This window comes from Bufo gargarizans, chromosome 2 (assembly GCF_014858855.1).
Source record: "Bufo gargarizans isolate SCDJY-AF-19 chromosome 2, ASM1485885v1, whole genome shotgun sequence".
Lineage (NCBI taxonomy): Eukaryota > Metazoa > Chordata > Amphibia > Anura > Bufonidae > Bufo > Bufo gargarizans.
Window position 1 is genome coordinate 561,563,519 of NC_058081.1, and position 21,072 is coordinate 561,584,590.

The 21,072-nt window shown below is 41.7% G+C and overlaps 1 protein-coding gene across 1 annotated transcript in view; it reads right to left on the reverse strand.

Moving 5' to 3' along the window:
* The window catches only part of LOC122926704 (immunoglobulin superfamily member 1-like), a 96,918-nt gene that overhangs the window by 51,933 nt on the left and 23,913 nt on the right, over positions 1-21,072 (reverse strand). The window contains exon 2 of the mRNA XM_044278173.1: positions 5,915-5,950. Coding sequence (XP_044134108.1) covers positions 5,915-5,950 — 36 coding nt within the window. The remainder of the gene's footprint in view (positions 1-5,914; positions 5,951-21,072) is intronic.

The window sequence follows — 21,072 nt, forward strand, 5'->3', positions numbered from 1 at the left end:
AAGATCGGGTCCCCATCCCGATAGTCTCCTAGCAACCGTGAGTGAAAATCGCACCGCATCCGCACTTGCTTGCTGAAAGATAGCAGAGGTAGTGAACTCCACAGGAGGGCACTGCTTCAAAGCCCATTCATATGGCTGGGAACTTCTTGTAGGCCACCTTCGTTTACAATTTCACAACCCATTCAGACAGCACGGATCCTGCAGGAAAACCTCCCTGCAGGGGTCTAAGCCATTCCCCAGTTCAATCAAATCTAGCAGACATCATGGAACTGGCGATTTATAAGGAATTATGAATCGCCCGGCCATCACAGGTGTAAACCAGATACATATTTGTGTCCCGGTGGCCATAATTAACATGCCCATGGTCTTAGTTTGGTGGTGGGATGCCAGGGAAGGGAGATATACATATCTCCCCACAAAAACCAACTAACGGTACCATGTTTGAACTTTACTTGTAGCCGGAACCCAGGCAGATCTGTTGGTCCCAGAACCATCCCCCTGTGACGTTCTGGTCTGGAGCTATGAACCCTAAAGAGTTTTGTGGGTCATTGAGCTGCCAGGATCAGCAGAGAGGGGGGCACCACTCCCAGAGGCCGTGAGGGAGGAGCCGGCTACAGGTTAAAAGGCTTGTTCCAGAAAGCGGGCGTGTCTTTGTTTAGAGTGTTTAGCAGGACCTGCAACCAGCTGACATCACTGCACTCCATGTGAATACAGCAAAGGACTATCCATAACCCAAAGGAATATTCATCTACCCGGTAACCGAATTGTACTCTGTGTAATCCTGTTTGTACCCTATTACATGTATTTGTAACCTCAGACCACTGAATATATTCTTAGTGTATATTGTGTTATCTAGTGTGCCCTTAAGGTGATTAAATATATAATTGAATTTTGTGCTGTCTTGTATCTCGATCACGAATCCCCACGTCCATTTTTCGGCCTAGTTATAAGCTATCGCAGGTTGGTTTCTCACCCTACATAATCCCGTTAGTGGACCGGGCTTATAGCAAATGAGAAGCTGGTGGCAGATTACCCGGGCTGAGAAGTGCTGTTTCACTGCGGCAGTGAAAAGGCTCTCTCAGCTTGCTGCCTCTCTGTGCCCACGTGGACAGGAGGTTTCTGTGTAAACTGTACCAAGCTGACCTTACATGCTCCTCCAGGAGGGCGTAACGTCACGTCTTGGTAACCAGGGACCATACCGCGTCCCGTGAGCTCGACGTAGTTGACGTCAAGCGGGCACGAGGGGTGGTATTCCATCACATTAATCTTTGAAAGATGCAATCCCTTCTTTTGTTAGCTTGGTGACGACTATTCTGTGAAGCTCGACTACCCGCAACCCCTAAATATTATCCAATTTTCTTAAAGTTTGGCATATATATCTTTTACATCACTGAGACTCGGGGCGTAAGCAAAGTTATATGAAAATCATATGAAACACCCTACTGTCCACAACTATCTGTACCTACTGCATCTTTTATACCTCGCACCTGACACATAGTATACACACAGGGTACTGATATGTCAGATACGAGGTATAATAGATGCAGTTAGCACAGATAATTAGCATACAAAGCAGAGTATTGATAAGTCAGGTACAAGGTATAAAAGATGAAGTGGGTACAGGTATATCGTATATCCAGCAGTGTAATGATATGTGAGTTACAAGGTATAATACATGCAGTGTGTACCGGTATATAGTATACAAAGCAGTGTACTTATGTGAGATACGAGATGGAATTCATCTCTCATACAGTATATCAGTACACTGCTTTATATACTATACATCTGTATACCGTATACTGCATGTATTATAAAATTATAATAGATGCATTGGGTACAGATATATAATATACACAGCAGTGTACTGATAAGTGAGGTATGAGGTATAATAGCAGTGTGTACAGATGTATAGTATATACAGCAGTGTACTGATATTTGTAATACAAGGTGTAATTTCTAACTAGTACCACACATCAGCACACAGCTGTATACCCTATATATATGCACTGCATCTATTATACCTCTCACCATGTGCCCATCAGCAACATGTAACGAGTGTCGTCACACTTTCTATTACCCATTGCATACTAGCTTCTACCGTGTATTATAATACAGTGTGTGTACACTGTATTTAGGGGCCATATGTAAGAGGCACTATATATAAAGGGAGCACATATAGGAGGCACTATACATACAGGGGGCACATATAAGAGCTGCTATACATCAAGGAGGCACATATGAGAAGCACTATATATTAAAGGGGGCACATATAAGAGGAACTATACATTAAAGGGGTAGTCCCACTAAAAGTATTCTACAGTTTTCAAACCAGCACATGGATCTGAATTTTGTAATTGCATGTAATTAAAAATTTAGCATAGCCACTGAATTATTCAGTAAAATATATCTGTATAGCGCCACCTGCAGTTTTATTTTATTTCTTTGACCTGCTCACTGAGATGGCCGCACATGCTCAGTTTCATCCTTCAACTGCCTCCTGAGCTGGGATAGGGAGAGCATGGACATGCCCCCTTAGCTGCAGCAGAAAAGACACTCCCCTTGAGCTGTCAGCTTGATACAAATCTAGCAGAGCAATGAATGAGGAGATCTCTGGATCCATGTGAGGTACAGGGCTGGTTCCAGCTTTGTTAGAAAGAGATTGTCGTGTACTATATGATGTCTGATTTTAATTTTTTTACATTAGTCATGGGATTACCCCCTTTAAGGGACACATAAGTGGCACTATTTATAAAAAGGCATCAAGCATGTAGCACTATATACAGGGGGCACAGAACAAGTTGCACTAACATCAGAGGAACTGCGTGAGGCACTATAAACAGAGGGCACAGGGCATATGACACTATATACAGAGGGCACAGAGCATGTGACACTATATACAGGGGGGGACAGAGCACATGGCACTATATACATAGGGCACAGTATGTGGCACTACAATTGGGGTCCCTGTGTGTAACACTAATGCTTCTGTAATATTCAGGGCACAGCATGTTGCACTGAGAGGAGTTTATGTTAGTATGCAAGGTGCCAACGTGTTGGTAAAGAGAGAGGCTGAAGACATCTTCTCAGCAAAATCTGCAGAGCTGAATTGTGGCCGGGAAATGTCATCATGGTGGTCTGAACCAGATGGAGAAAAGCTCAGGAGGAGACATCACCTATAAGTCACTAAATGGAAATTATTATTCTGTGTATGATGAGTGCTGTAGTCACCTGGATGATCTGCAGCTGATGACGGGTGGTAGCATGCTGTTTTATGAAACACCTCCCAGCATCCCTTTACTATGGTTTAGGCCATACTAGGAGCTGTAGTTTCACACCATACAAGCTTATATTGTGAGGACTGACCTGACAACTCAAATGGTATCTTTACTGAACTTTTAAAATCTGGTGTTGTATATATGTACTGCACACGTTTCTGGTGCTATATTTATGCAAGGAAATTGGTTCTGGTGCTGTATCTATGAAATTAACATGGTTCTGGTGCTGTATTTGACTTATGGGTTTTGGTTCTGGTGCTATATTTTTGTTGTTTCTGTTGCTGTATTTGACTTATAGGTTTGGTTCTGGTGCTGTATTCATGCAGTGAACATGGTCTAGTACTGTATTTATGCAGTGTGTAACGGACCAGCAGATGTGAACCCACTATTGCCACTGACTGGCGACTCACTGGAGGGGCGTAACTAAGCAACATCTGGTTTTCACTAGTGCCTCTGGTGGTGAGGATAGACTTGAGCCACAGTAGTTGCCAGGGGTGACTCCAAGAGTAACACCAAATAAGTGGCAGCTGGTCTGGCATAACAGAAGATACTAGCAATGGTACCACAACTACAATCAAAGACAGCAGGTACAGAAACAGAATGAGATACAGATTGAGTTGGCATTCCCCCTCTGGGGAACACAGGAACCCTCTTCCAAAGGTAACATGGAAGCAGTGAAACACTGCCAGACAGGACTAGAACAGAATACATAACGGACGCAGTTACGCACTGCTAAGCGATCACGGAACAGACAGAATCAGACATGAACAGGAACAGACGCAGATCACCTCTGCTAGGCTCTCAGATGCAGTTACGCACTGCTAGGCGATACATGGAAGAGAGCACATGATAACAGACCAAAACATAATAAATCAGACAGGGCAGGTACAGAGCACAATGCAGAACAGATACAAATCAGGCAAGGATAAACAAGATACCAAAAACAGAATTCAATAATGTAAAACCAGGCAGAACCATGCAAACGGGGGGATGGTAAGACCCCTTGGGTCAGCAGCAAGGAGCTAAACCGAGAAACAGAACAAGACTAAGTGACCCCCAGCCTCCGATCTCACAGGAAGATAAGGCTGCTAAATGAGGCACCTGAGAAGCCCTCCCCAGCCACAGAAGCACAGGCAAAAAACAGGGGAATTAACCCCAACAGAACCAAACAGAAGCACATACACAGGAACCTCCCAGACAGAAGCACTGGATGTTGCTAATGGCAACCAGCGAACATAAACATAAATCCAGAAACAGTCAAAGGGGTACACACGTACACAGGAAAGGTTCACACCAGACACTGAGGCCAGCACATAGCCCCTAGCAACCAGCAGTCTCCTTCAGCCAGTACGCCAGGGTAACTGCAGCCAGCCTACACGGCCACACACGTCACGGTGAACCGCACCGTGACACAGTGAACTCGGTTCTGGTGCTGTATTCATGTAGGGAACTTGGTTCTAGTGCTGTATTTATGCAGTGATCTTGGTTCTGGTTCTGTATTCATGCAGTAAACTTGGTTCTGGTGATGTGTTTGACTTACATAATTGGTTCTGGGGCTGTATTCATGCAGTGAACTTGGTTCTGGTGGTGTATTTTACTTATAGACTTGGTTCTGGTGCTGTATTCACACAGTGAAGGTGGTTCTGGTCCTGTATTTGACTTATAGACTTGGTTCTGGTGCTGTATTCATGCAGTGAATTTGGTTCTGGTCCTGTATTTGACATATGGGTTTGGTTCTAGTGCTATATTTATGTTGTTGATTCTGTTGCTGTATTTGACTTAGATGTCAAAAAGACCGGAGAAAAAAGTATTGCATGCAAGACTTTTTTGTTCACTAAAGGAGCAGCATCCCGAGTAGACCCCAATATAGTCCGTGGAGTCTCTGTTCAGTTCAGGAGTTGGTAAATCGTGCCCCTCTAATGACCAAGCTGTTGCTACGGACCCAATCATGTACTGTATCTGGGATTGCACATGTGTGTATGATCCCAACATAACACAACCAGCTGCCGCCTCCTACCGATTTAAAGGCCATTTACCTATACCACCTTTATATGGTAGGCAGAGTTAAACAGATTAATGGTGGGCCGCTACACATGGGCCAGTGCTGTGTGCTTGCCCCCCAGGCTAAAATTTGTCAGTCGGTCCCTGTATAAGACATGACAATGTGCACCAAAAATAAAACAAAATTTTTGTGCACAATTTTGGCAGAATGTGACCTAACTAATAGGTGTTATAAACTCATATTAGGCACTCTAAAGAGGCATCAGATTTATCATCCAGCATAAGACACTTAAGTCTGGTACATTGTTAGACTGTGTCTGTCACCGCCTAAGAATTAGACATTATTAGTCAATCTGCCCTATTGTTAACAATTCAACTAGTAAACCTGGCCAAAAGCAATCTTCTGACTTGTCACTGGAGTGGTGCTTGTAATGTTTTGTCACTATTTTCATTTGATGAAAGGGTTGGGTATTCAAGGGTTCAAGAATTAGTACCACCCACCCTACCCAATTTTCAAATCACTCGGTGCTGAAACTCATTACTTTATTAGCAATGGAATTAGAAGACATTTTTTAAGGGATTTTCCTTTGTAACTGTATTAAGACAGTGCCGCCAATGATTTTCACACTTATACTTACTGGCTGATGCCCATTGCTTGTTGTCCAACAAACACCCTGAAAGAAATAATAAAAGTAAGTAACTACTTTTGGCTGTGCTGGTACCTAGCAGGAGCAAATCTGACAATCAATAGGAAGAAGTCATACACTGGGTAATGAAGGATGGACATAAGCTCGTGCTCAAATAGAACAAAGTGGTAGTGAAGCTAGCTAGCAAAGTATCTTGCAGCATTGTGTCCTTTTGGTTCCCCTCAGCATTCTCTAGAGGTGACATAGTTAAACATCTGAAGAAAGCCATCACATCATTCCAGTTATTGATAGAGGTCACAGTGGAGAGACTCCTGTCTTTTAGACATTGATGCCATATGCTGATGATATGATAACTTAAATTTTAACAGTCATGAAACCATAACACAATATTTCTAGTGTTGAGCGAAGCCGAACTGTAAAGTTCGGGTCCGTACTGAACTTTACGAGTTCAGGTACCCGGACCTGAACTTTGCCGGAAAAGTTCAGGTTCGAGTTCAGTGTTCGGGCACTTAATAAAGCTTTTGAAAGGCTGCAGGGCAGCCAATCAACAGGCTTTTAAATTGTGGGCACTTAGAAGCCATCACAGCCATGCCTAGTAATGGCATGGCTGTGATTGGCTGGTGCATCATGTGACCCAGCAACAAGCTGGATCATGTGTAGCACAGCCTATCAGCTCTGAGTAGTGCAGGGACAGGAAGCAGGCAGCTGAAGTGAGGGAGAGTGTTAGGAATCTGGCTTTTTGTTTTGTGGGTGACTTATAATAATTTTTTGTGGGTGCAACACACTAGTTTTGCAGCCCTGACACAGAAATATAATAAATCTGGCTGTTAATTCTGTGGGTGACCTATAGCAATTTTTTTGTGGGTGCAAGGCACCATATTTGTACCCCTGACACAGAAATATAATAGTTAATCTGTCTGTTAGTTTGATGGGTGACATATACCTATTTTTGTTGTGAGATACACGTGCACTGCATATGTGACAGGGAAATTAATATAGTTAGTCCGTCTGTTAGTTCAGTGGGTGGCATACACCCATTTTTGGTGTGAGATACATGTGCACTGGATACTTTGACAGGGAAATTAATATAGTTATTCCGTCTGTTAGTTCGGTGGGTGACTGTGACAGGACCAGGGGGAAAGTGGTAGAAGGAGTCTACATTTCACCTAGGTTCCTGTCCTATACGTTCTAAAAAGCAGCTAAGGAATTGATATCAGGGAAAACTAGGTTTTTTCTTTGCAAAGGTTTTGTTAAAAAACCTGGTTAGAAGGGCCTGGCTGCTTGGAGCAGGGAGAGTTGGGTGGGTCCCTGCTCCAATTAGCCACTCCAGGAATTCAGGGAACCTGGGTGTGCTATAAAAGGGGCAAACAGCTCACTAGCTAATCTCTCTGCTCCTGGGAAGAACCCTGCTGTGTGAGTAAAAACAACCGTGTGTTTTGTTGATGGAGCTGGGCACAAGGCTCAGTTTCATGTAGTTAGGGACTACTGCCTGTTTAGACGTAGTGGCTATCTGCAAAAGTCAATAAATACTTGCCATACTTGCTTGGCCTGGACTGTGTTTTATGTGCCTATAGCGCCCGTCTATCCCAGGAGACGGCGGTCCCATGAGCTAATCCTGTTACAGTGACATATACCCATTTTTGGAGTGAGATACACGTGCACTTTATACGTGACAGGGAAATTAATATAGTTAATCTGACTGTTAGTTCAGCTGGTGACATATATCCATTTTTGGTGTGAGATACACGTGCACTGCATATGTGACAGGAAAATTAATATAGTTAGTCCGTCTGTTAGTTCGGTGGGTGACATTCCCATTTTTTGGTGTGAGGTACACCAGCATTTTATATGTGATAGGGAAATTAATATAGTTAATCTGACTGTTAGTTTGGCCTGTGACATATACCCCAAACATGGAAGCGTTTTGCTGTAAATCGCCCAAACACTGGAGAGAAAGAGGAAGTACCCCCCCTACCCTGACCCTGAATGCCAGCATTTCAAAATTCCTGGCCTTTGAAATGCTGTAATTCCGTCTGGTAGAGACAGATACTTTTAAAAACCTTATGGCGGTGGCTATCCCACAGTACGTGGTTCCCAGCCACCACTACTTTTCCAGGCAAGCCATCCCTGCCCTGCACAACCAAGTAGCTGACAAAATCTGGTGTGCACTGTGCAACCCCATCTGTGGCAAGGTCCAGTAAGCACGGTGAGGGATGTTATATCTCCCTAACAGTACACTGGGTAATGGCAGTGGCGGCTGGGCCTGAGGCGGATAGCAGTTTGGTGCATGTCCTACCGCCACCAAGGATTGCAGGACATTTCTCGTTGCCTACTGTTGCCTCCTACTCCGCTTCCTCCTCTACTGCCTCCTTATTCGGCCAGTAACACCTTCAGCACAGCCAGGGGGAAACGACAGCAGGCTGTTTTGAAACTCATCTGTTTGGGGGAAAAACCCCACACCGCGCAGGAGCTGTGGACGGGCATGGAACAACAGACCGATGAGTGGTCGGTGCTGCTAAACCTCAAGCCTGGCCTGGTGGTGTGCAATAATGGGCAAAATCTCGTAGCAGCTCTGGGGCTAGCCGGTTTGATGCACATCCCTTCCCTGGCGCATGTGCTGAATTTGGTGGTGCAGAGGCTCCTGGAAAATTACCCCAATATGTCAGAGCTGCTGCAGAAAGTGCGGGCTGTCTGTGCGCACTTTCGTCGTTCTCACCCTGCTCGCCTGTCTGGAACTCCACCTTGCACATGCTGGGCAGACTGTGCGGGCAGCAGCAGGCAATAGTGGAGTTTCAGCTGCAGCACGCACGGGTCAGTCGCTTTGCGGAACAGCACCACTTCACCACCAAGTGGGCCTCCAAATGTTACATTTCCATTGATTTCTATTGAAAAAAGAAAATGACCACAAGTGTTTTAATCTCTCAGTTTTTATGAATGATTCACAGAATTTATACAGTTCACACTCCAATGAAATATGGCAGGCACAGGTTCTAGAAGATAACTGTCCAGGATACTGGGTTACGAAAAAATTACAGTTACCTAGTACATCAAGTTCAACCAATTGGTAAAAATAACCAATCGGCACTCTGGAAGATGTGGTGCATATATTATGGGTTGCAGGCACATACACAGGGCTGGCGTCAGCACCCGGCATACCTGAGCAAGTGCCGGGGCCCACTGTTCCTTAGGGAACCCACTCGTTTCCTCACTTCAAAATTGCGATGCCTGCAGTCGCTTTAAACATCACCCGGCCGTGACATATTGCTGCTACGCTGCCTGCGCATTATGTCACTGCACAGGATCTCCAGGCCTGCGGAGCGTCCGTGCGGGACTACAGTGGGATCAGCATTAATTTACATGGCACAGACAGATTACATACTGAGGAGGTGGACGGATCGCAGCAGGGGCGGAGGCGGAGCTTATCAGCAGAAGACAACAGAGCAGCCGAAGAGAGCAGGAGTTTTATTATGATCAGGTGACCAGTCACATGAGGGGGCGGGGCTTAGCAGTGTGTGGCGCGGAGCTGGGATGTGAGGGAAGGAAGTGTGGGTAACTAACTGGTTTCAGACACAGACTTGTAGTTCTCTCTTTGCTGAGCCTTAGTTGCACTGACATGCTATTGCTGAGCTGAGCCTAGTTATCTGCCCTTATACTCCTTCCCAGTCCTGTCCTCTGGTAATTAATAATGACAGGCTGCTGAGGTTGGACATGCTGAGCCTTGTAGTTCTCTGTCATTACTGATTACCAGAGGACAGTACTGGGAAGGATTATAAGGGCAGAGAACTATAAGGCTCAGCATGTCCAAGCTGTCATTATTGATTACCACAGGACTGTACTAGGAGGGAGCATAAGAGCAGAGAACTACAAAGCTCAGCATGTCCAGCCTGTCATTATTGATTACCAGCGCACAGTACTGATTGACAGTATAGCAGAGATGTTGCCCTATTGTATCGAGCTGTGGCTGTACCGGGGCTCTCTTTGGATTACTGTAGTTGTACCATACGCATTTCGGACAAGCTCCTTCAGTGGATCCTACAAGTAATCCATAAACTCATGCTATTTATACCCAAAACAAGTGGAGCGGGCTTCTCTCTGAGGTTCTACAAAAAGGTGGGATGGATCCTCACATTAACATCCATATAGTTATACCTTCAATAAAATATATATATATTATTAAAAAAGAACAACTTATATAGTCACTACTTATAGTGAACCAACTATGGAGATATCCATTTGAACATACCAGTCCAGTTCCACTTATTACTGGAAATGCATTTGCGTTTTCTATATAGTGTTGGTATGTTGTATACATATGTTTCTTCAAAAATAAAAAAAGTAAAATAAAAAGATGCAGAAGAGATAAAGAGAACAAATTCTCTCTTCTTGAGATATTGCAGAGCTATACATTCTTGCCACAGGGGTCAATAGATAGACATATTTAAGTTGTTCATCATTATCTCTTTTTGCATACCTCCTTTCTTAATAAATGGACTATAGAGACTTCAAGTTATACTTCCCCACTAATTGGCATCTATCAGCGAAATATAAGCACTTGCGTTTTTAGTGTGAAAACAGATGGTTTATCTATTGTAGACCTTAAGATCATGTGGTGGACCATTTCTGAGGTTTTATAACTTTGTAATTATACATACTATGTTCATTAAAAGGAATTTTTATATATTATTCCTATATAGTGAAAGGAAACCTATGGCTATCTATTTTGAACTCTTCTTATCCCATCCTTCATGTCTTTATTTTCTATTTCTGTATATTCCTCTCTTTTCTATTTTCTTTTTCTTTTTCATTTTTTATCTCATTTTCTATTTCAAATGTACTATATTAAGAGAGGAGTAGACTTCATGAGGAAGAGGAAGATTGGGGATGGGGGCCCCAGAGAGAAGCCCGCTCCACCCATGTTTTGGGTATAAATAGCACGAGTTCATGGATTACTTGTAGGAGCCACTGAAGGCGCTTTTTTCTCCGAAACGAGTATGATACAACTACAGTAATCCAGAGAGACCCCCGGTACAGCCACAACTCGATGCAATAGTGCAACATCTGAATGAGCAACACAAGCATCCGAAATATATCAATTAACTGCGTGCTATATCTGAGATCAAGCAAACAGTCCAATCACGTGGGACGCCAAACACAGGGGATGCACCAGCTGTGACGCGGGGAATCACGAGGTTCGGTCTAGGAGTAAATTACTGCTCTAACAGAATACCTACTCCAGAAAAGCCAACAATGTGGTAAAATTTAACCATTTGCAAGAAATAAAGTCACATTATTTAAACAAATAGCCAAATCACAGTGACAACAATTGTTTAAGCTTTTAACTATACTCTCATCCACATCTGAAGGAACATAATATGTATACACATCATGAATTATGAACGCTGATTAATAATATCTGGATCAAGTTACCTTTTTATGTTGATAATCATGTGCATTGATTTATGAATGAAATTGGACTAATTAAATGATAAAGTAACATTCTGAAGGATATAATTATCTATTATGAGCATTGATTCATAAATCAAATTGCATATACCATCGGGATTAAGTTAACAATTACTGTATACAATCATTGACATCAATTACAGAATGAAATGGAATCATGATGCATTGACATCAATGATCACAATTAATGAACATTGATTTTCTTCTGGACATAAAAAGTACTTTAATTGGATTCACGTGATTATTGGATGTAATAGACATATTAGGATCATATTGAGCTTCCCCTCTTTGGATCACCTATATTGTACACATTGATCAAGTTGTGTCCCTGTCTTCTTCAGTCATAGTTCTGAGCCACCAGCAGTCAGCTGTCCTTTATTGAGGTAGACAGGTGAACACATAACTGAATTCTGTGTATATTTATCACTTCTTTTAATTTTTATTTGTAAACAAATGTGTGTGTGTAATAATATCAGCATTAAAATATCAGCAATATGAGCAATAAAATTTCAACAATAAAAGAGCAGATTAATTAATCAGTATAGATGGTGTTAATAATAAAATAGTACCAATAGTAAAATGATGAGAAAAAGGAATGGGTAAAAATACATTAAATTTTGAAAGTGTTGGTAAAAATAGGATCCCAATAAATATAGGAGTTAGTACTCAATGTTATTCCTCCGTGTGCTGAGGCTCACTCCGGTACCAGTCCTTAACACAAATGTTGAAAGGTCAGGGTCCCAAGCGTATACAGCTATGTCAGTTTGTTTAGACAATGTATTTGCTGTTTATACGCACAGCGGCGTCCCGCTGTATTGAAAGCGATCGCTTAGGCTGGGCTATGCAAGTTCTTACCCGAGGGCTTTTAGTGCTGGATGATGACCCCTCCACTTGGCATGTTGTATGCAATCTCCAGTCTCAAGGGGTAATGTTCAAGTTTGAATTTGGCGCCAGTGAATTGTTTGTTCCACGTGGTTGCGGACTGTCTCACGTGTAATGGCGCATATATTTGCCGGTAATTCACCGCTACTCGAATAAACTCCAGACTTCCTCGGACTTGCAGACCCTCTTCGTTTTAATAGGGGAAGATACCAAACGCGTTTCGGGGATTTACAGGAAAGACCCCTTCTTCAGTGGTTACTGTTCCCCTGTTTCTATTCCACTTTTATAGTGGATTGGGATTAAAGTAAGGACTGGTTCGGAATTCAGACCTTGTGAGGATTGGGATCTGTGGATGCCGACTTTAAACATGGATTAAACAGACTTTAATTTTCAAAAATATCGGACATCTCATCCTTAAGGTAATATACCATCATATATAAATAATATGTATATAGCTAAGAATATAAGATGAATCTAGATATAGGGCATATACGAAGGAGTGCATGTGTCTAATGGATAATAATTAAATCTCCACTTGCACACCTTCTATGGCTTATGTAGTGTTTCCTCTGAGAATGTATCACATTACGGAACATCAATGTCGCAAATGTATTAGTGCGGCTCCGCTGCGTCTTAATAGTTTATTCAGTGTATCTTTCACTTTCAAAGGTACATTGTTCCCCAATGTGGTTGTGGAGACACTCGGTATCTGCACTAAGGCATTAGTGTATCTTATCAGGTATATCGGGATCTTTAAAAGAATAGAATGATAAATTTAAAACTTAAAAAACTGAGATAATAAAAAAGGAATCTATATTAAAATGACCATCCATGGATACAGACACACACATATGGGACAACTCGATGATAATGGCAGTTTTCCATATATAGAGAAGTTGTCATTCAGAGGACTCATATTTCCTATGAGGTCCCGTCCCCAAAAGACGCATCAATGCCGCACATAATATATGTGCGGCTATGATGCGCCTCCCGAGTAAAGGATTTTTATTTAATATTTCTAGAGTGGGCCCCTTTGAGTCCTAAATAGATCTTCACATTTTTTCAAATATCAATTTGTGGTATAACAAAGTTTAGCATAAATACAATAATAACCAATACTGGAACATTTTATCTGAGCCACTCAATAAGTTAATAGATATTCTTTCTGAGCTTCTTCACGATAAATCCCTTGTTCTTGTTATATATATACATACACATATATATATACATACCTAAATACGTATATATATATATATATATATGTGTATGTATATATATAACAAGAACAAGGGATTTATCGTGAAGAAGCTCAGAAAAGAATATCTATTAACTTATTGAGTGGCTCAGATAAAATGTTCCAGTATTGGTTATTAGTGATGAGCGGCAGGTGCCATATTCGATTTCGACGAAATTCGCGAATATTCGATAGAATATTCGTTTTATATTCGTCGAAATCGAATATTCGTCATTATTCTTGTTATCGCGATTAATATGCGATTTAAATAATCGAATTTCGATTTTAACTTAAAGGCTACTCTCCTATTGAAATCGCAATTCGATTTTCTCAAGTTATAATAATCGAATTTCGATTTTAACTTAGCACTGCTATATGCCATATTAGGCTAACTAATATGGCATATAGCAGTGCTAAGTTAAAATCGAAATTCGATTATTATAACTTGAAAAAATCGAATTGCGATTTCAACGTAATTCTCAAATCCGACAGTACATTCTAGTATATGGAGTCGTTCCCATAGTGATGGGGACGCTCCATAAGCATGGAATATGGCTTCAATGGCTTGGTAGAATTAGCGAATTGACGAATATATTCGTTATATTCCACAAAACGAATATAACGAATGTATTCGTCATATTCCACAAAACGAATATAACGAATGTATTCGTCATATTCCACAAAACAAAGATAACGAAGTATTCTGCATCTTCGTTTTAGCTACATATTCATCAATTTCGCTAATTCTAGCAATGATATAGGAAAGTTGACTATAGAGACAGCTAAGTATAATTCGCTATGCGATTATATGACTGCTTTTTTTTATAAATAGTATAATTATAATAATTATCAGGTATTATAATTATTCTATTTATTTAAAAAAAAAGCAGTAATATAATCGCCTAGCGAATTAAACTTAGCTGTCCAGTCAGTGCCCGTTGCCGCTTCTGCCGACTTCCATGCTCATGGAGCGTCCCCATCACCATGGGAACATCTCCATATACTAGAATGTACTGTCGGATTTGAGAATTACGTTGAAATCGCAATTCGATTTTTTCAAGTTATAATAATCGAATTTCGATTTTAACTTAGCACTGCTATATGCCATATTAGTTAGCCTAATATGGCATATAGCAGTGCTAAGTTAAAATCGAAATTCGATTATTATAACTTGACATAATCGAATTGCGAATTCCAACTTGGACCTGGTTTACTATATGGTTGGCTTCAATGGCTTGGTAGAATTAGCGAATTGACGAATATATTCGTTATATTCCACAAAACGAATATAACGAATGTATTCGTCATATTCCACAAAACGAAGATAACGAAGTATTCGTCATATTCCACAAAACGAAGATAACGAAGTATTCTGCATCTTCGTTTTAGCTACCTATTCATCAATTTCGCTAATTCTAGCAATGATATAGGAAAGTTGACTATAGAGACAGCTAAGTTTAATTCGCTATGCGATTATATGACTGCTTTTTTTTTTAATAAATAGAATAATTATAATACCTGATAATTATTATAATTATACTATTTATAAAAAAAAAGCAGTCATATAATCGCATAGCGAATTATACTTAGCTGTCTCTATAGTCAACTTTCCTATATCATTGCTAGAATTAGCGAAATTGATGAATAGGTAGCTAAAATGAAGATGCAGAATACTTCGTTATCTTCGTTTTGTGGAATATGACGAATACTTCGTTATCTTCGTTTTGTGGAATATGACGAATACATTCGTTATATTCGTTTTGTGGAATATGATGAATACATTCGTTATATTCGTTTTGTGGAATATAACGAATATATTCGTCAATTCGCTAATTCTACCAAGCCATTGAAGCCATATTCCATGCTTATGGAGCGTCCCCATCACCATGGGAACGACTCCATATACTAGAATGTACTGTCGGATTTGAGAATTACGTTGAAATCGCAATTCGATTTTTTCAAGTTATAATAATCGAATTTCGATTTTAACTTAGCACTGCTATATGCCATATCAGGCTAACTAATATGGCATATAGCAGTGCTAAGTTAAATTCGAAATTCGATTATTATAACTTGAAAAAATCGAATTGCGATTTCAACGTAATTCTCAAATCCGACAGTACATTCTAGTATATGGAGATGTTCCCATGGTGATGGGGACGCTCCATGAGCATGGAAGTCGGCAGAAGCGGCAACGGGCACTGACTGGAGCAGCCAGGAAGCCAGGAATCCAAAGGACAGGTAAGAACAACTTTAGGGAAGTGTGAAAGAAAAAAAAATAACAATAAAAAAAAAAAAAAAAAAAAAAAATATTCTAAATATCGAATTTATATCACTATATTCGAAATATTCGCGAATTAGCGAAGTGCCGATATTCGCAAAAAAAAGTCGATATTCGAATATTCGCGCTCAACACTATTGGTTATTATTGTATTTATGCTAAACTTTGTTATACCACAAATTGATATTTGAAAAAATGTGAAGATCTATTTAGGACTCAAAGGGGCCCACTCTAGAAATATTAAATAAAAATCCTTTACTCGGGAGGCGCATCATAGCCGCACATATATTATGTGCGGCATTGATGCGTCTTTTGGGGACGGGACCTCATAGGAAATATGAGTCCTCTGAATGACAACTTCTCTATATATGGAAAACTGCCATTATCATCGAGTTGTCCCATATGTGTGTGTCTGTATCCATGGATGGTCATTTTAATATAGATTCCTTTTTTATTATCTCAGTTTTTTAAGTTTTAAATTTATCATTCTATTCTTTTAAAGATCCCGATATACCTGATAAGATACACTAATGCCTTAGTGCAGATACCGAGTGTCTCCACAACCACATTGGGGAACAATGTACCTTTGAAAGTGAAAGATACACTGAATAAACTATTAAGACGCAGCGGAGCCGCACTAATACATTTGCGACATTGATGTTCCGTAATGTGATACATTCTCAGAGGAAACACTACATAAGCCATAGAAGGTGTGCAAGTGGAGATTTAATTATTATCCATTAGACACATGCACTCCTTCGTATATGCCCTATATCTAGATTCATTTTATATTCTTAGCTATATACATATTATTTATATATGATGGTATATTACCTTAAGGATGAGATGTCCGATATTTTTGAAAATGAAAGTCTGTTTAATCCATGTTTAAAGTCAGCATCCACAGATCCCAATCCTCACAAGGTCTGAATTCCGAACCAGTCCTTACTTTAATCCCAATCCACTATAAAAGTGGAATAGAAACAGGGGAACAGTAACCACTGAAGAAGGGGTCTTTCCTGTAAATCCCCGAAACGCGTTTGGTATCTTCCCCTATTAAAACGAAGAGGGTCTGCAAGTCCGAGGAAGTCTGGAGTTTATTCGAGTAGCGGTGAATTACCGGCAAATATATGCGCCATTACACGTGAGACGGTCCGCAACCACGTGGAACAAACAATTCACTGGCGCCAAATTCAAACTTGAACATTACCCCTTGAGACTGGAGATTGCATACAACATGCCAAGTGGAGGGGTCATCATCCAGCACTAAAAGCCCTCGGGTAAGAACTTGCATAGCCCAGCCTAAGCGATCGCTTTCAATACAGTGGGACGCCGCTGTGCGTATAAACAGCAAATACATGCAACACGCCAGACCTGCAGGGTATGACGAAGTGAGGTCACAGTTATGGGCAATCGAGGGTACTCACTATATTTGAAGAACCCTGGGCAGGCGCGTGGCAGTGAAGGAGAGGTAGACACAGTTCCTCTGGGGCACGCTCTGTAGATAGGGACCAGGCCTGATGGTAGTTGAGGTGCCCTGGATGTTACAGGTATTTTGTGTGCCTGGGGCAAGGTCCCTGTGGTATTTGTGACGCCAGTGCCTTTGGCCGGTGGCACGCCGGTTCGTGGTTGGAAAGATGAAGGTACACAAGTATGCAGTGAACCAAACATAAACTTTACTGGACAATCCAACTTTGTACAGCAGGGAGTAGTACAGTCTTGATATTATTACAGTTCCACAAAAAGGGGCTTATTCACAAGTATGGCAGGCAATAGTCATGCAAGTTACACTGAGGGTAAATTCCACAAGCACTCAGCAGCAGGTTGTACTTTTACACTGTCCTTTCTAGAACTCCTACTCTGGCTTGATAATTCCCAAGGCCCGGATGCCTAAAAGGGTGGCTTATATCCTTGGTTACTTCCTTCCTCAGGTATTATACTGCTTGCAATGGTTCCTAAGTTCCTCTGCCTATCAGGGGCACTTGGCTTACCCTGGGACGCCTCCTCCTATCAGGTGGATACTGTCGGTTTCTCCCAGGAGGTTGAATCCTGCAACTGGGGTATCTCTTCAGAGCTAACTTAGGCTCTCTTGTTCTTCAGGCAGGCTGGAGCTTCTCAACAGCCTCCTGGACATCACTAGCAGCCAGGGCTATCCAGCTGCATGTCAGGAGCAGGCTTCTTAACCTGTGTCTTCTCAGACTCCTGACTCTGCACTACCTCCCCCTGTCTGGGCCTGGACATTTATACTAGGGGCTCCCCATCTCCCTCTAGTGTCTGGGATGTCTAACCACACCCAACTAGGCCTGCTGCTGCATTAGACAGGGGTACATTGCATCTAACAACACAGTAAAACATACATTAAATGCAGAATAAAATATGACATTTCTGTTCCTTGTAAGTAAGAGTAATGCGCACACCAATTGACCCTTGTGTAGTGCCCACCCATACCTAGTGGGACACTACATACATTGTCTAAACAAACTGACATAGCTGTATACGCTTGGGACCCTGACCTTTCAACATTTGTGTTAAGGACTGGTACCGGAGTGAGCCTCAGCACACGGAGGAATAACATTGAGTACTAACTCCTATATTTATTGGGATCCTATTTTTACCAACACTTTCAAAATTTAATGTATTTTTACCCATTCCTTTTTCTCATCATTTTACTATTGGTACTATTTTATTATTAACACCATCTATACTGATTAATTAATCTGCTCTTTTATTGTTGAAATTTTATTGCTCATATTGCTGATATTTTAATGCTGATATTATTATTCACTAGCTGTTATTATTGTGATTATTTTTGTGTGTCTCAATAAAGATCCCTCTACTTTTTGAGTGTGCCCCACTTCTATCCCTTTATACAAATTTTATACCAGACTGGGTGCTGTCTGCTAGTGGGTGCACCTCTATTGGATCCATATCTCAATCTAGTGCGACATTTCCTATATTTATTAAATGTGTGTGTGTGTATATATTTATATTTGGTGTCTGTCTCTTAATAATTTTTATTTTTCCCAATCTTCTGCTATCCATACACCAGCTAGGAGCTGCAATAGGTTTCATTTATAATTTACTGATTTCTGGTGTAATTATAATAAATATGTCGATTAAGCAAGTCTGCTCATTTTTAGAGTTGAGCAGACACCTGGATGTTCGGGTTCGACAGGTTCGGTGGAACTTCACAAAAAAGTTCAAGTTCGGGACCCAAACTTGAACCCGAACCTCATTGAAGTCAATGAAGATCTGAACTTTTGAGCACTAAATGGCTGTAAAAATGTAATGGAAAAGGCTAGAGGGCGCAAATGGCATCAAAATGTGGTTAAGAGCATGGCATGTGGATAGGGAAATGACTTTAAATAACATAAAAAACGTAAAAATAAAAAATTATAATCTTGATCTAGGAGGACGAGGTCCATATGGAGTAGGAGGTTGAGGAGGCGGTGGATGTGGCGGTGTAGGTGGAAGTGTCAGTGGAGGAGAAGGAGGTAGCCTACACTGCTTTTTGGATTTAAATTTTTTTTTATTTTTTTAAATTAGGGTACACCCCAAAACATTGGGAAATATAACCTGTCATCAGTGATGGTCAGTTTGCATTGTTCGCCGGCGAACACATGCGGTCTGCCATCTTGACTCACCCATCCAGCGATGCACATGTAAGCCCTTACCTGTGCCGCGAGGCCGGTCTGAAATCAAATGCAGTCACCGGGAGCAGGCAGTTCCAAGAACAACCCGATGCAGGCCCCCTGCGGCTGTTCTCAGAACTGCCTGCTCCCTGTGACCACGTTTGATTTCAGACCGGCTCCCAGCACAGGCAAGGGCTTACCTGTGCATCGCCGGAAGGGTGAGTCAAGATGTCAGCCCGCATGTGTTCGCTGGTGAACAATGCGAACTGACCATCACTGCCTGTGATAACCCCCTCCAGTCATGCTAAACACACGTTCAGACAATACACTGGCTGCAGGGCAGGCCAGCACCTCCAAGGTGTAAAGGGCAAGCTCAGGCCACGTGGCCAATTTGGAGACCCAGAAGTTGCAGGGGGCAGATCCATCAGTCAGTTCGTGTATGCATGTGCAAACATACTGCCCCACCATGTCGCACGTCCCTGTGATGTTCACGATCCAATTGGATATCTGCTCTATCAACTTTCGATGTTCTTTTCTGCGCCTACCATGTTGATCACGGTTAGCGGCAAATCAGGCTTCCACGCTGGAGAGGGAGCGTGAGAAAGAGATCACATCCAAGGGAGATCAATGGGTGAAATTTAATTGTGATCGAGCGGAAATGTGGGACAAATTATTGAAGCAGAAGAATTGAAGGAAAGGAGGGGGCACACAGCAATTACCCACTCCTGACTCGGGGAGGTAGTGACGATAAATAACAATACAGGACTCTTAAGATGCCCTGTTATTGGAATGATTAATAAAAAATTATAAGGAATGTCACTGGGGTATTTTGGATTTGGAAACGTTAGCCAGGAGAGGCCCTGCTGACGCTTTGTTGACTCTAGTTGTATTTGGATATCTTCTCTATTAACTTTCAATTTTCTTTTCTGAGCTTACCATATTGATCAGGGTTATCGGCGAATCAGGGTTCCACGCCAGAGAGGGATCGTGAGAAAGGGAGACCTCATCCAAGGGTGGTCAATGGCTGCAATGGGATGAAGCGGAAATGTGAGACAAGATATTAAAGCAGAAGGATCGAATGAAAGGCCCAATTAAAGACGAATTTTAGAAATTTAAGTCCCTGTCACCTATGCAGAGCAGGGGTTTTTCATCGCCAGAAATGGGTAAATGTCACCCACTAATGGAACAAATGATTTTCAATTTCAGTCCCTGTCACCTATGCAGAGCAGGGGTTTATTCCCGGCAAAAAATTTAAAATGTCAACCCATGAATGTAACAGAAAAGTTTGTGACATTTATTAACCTGTCTACTAGGTAGAGCAGGGGTCTATCACATCCAAAAATTGTTGAATGTCACCCGAAAATGTAACATGTGCCCAATTTGGAGACCCAGAAGTTGAAGGGGGCAGACCCATCATTCAGTACGTGTAGGCGTGTGCACACATACTACTCCACCATGTTGGTGAAATGCTGCCTCCTGCTAAGATGTTCCATATCAGCTGGTGGTGCTGGTTGTTGTGGCGTACTGACAAAGCTTTTCCACATTTCGGCCATGATAACCCTGCCTTCTGAGGTGCTGGCAGTGCCCCAGCTGCGTTGGCGACCTCTTCCTCTGCCTTTGCCTTGTGCTTCCACTGTGCCCCCGCTGTCAGGAGGGA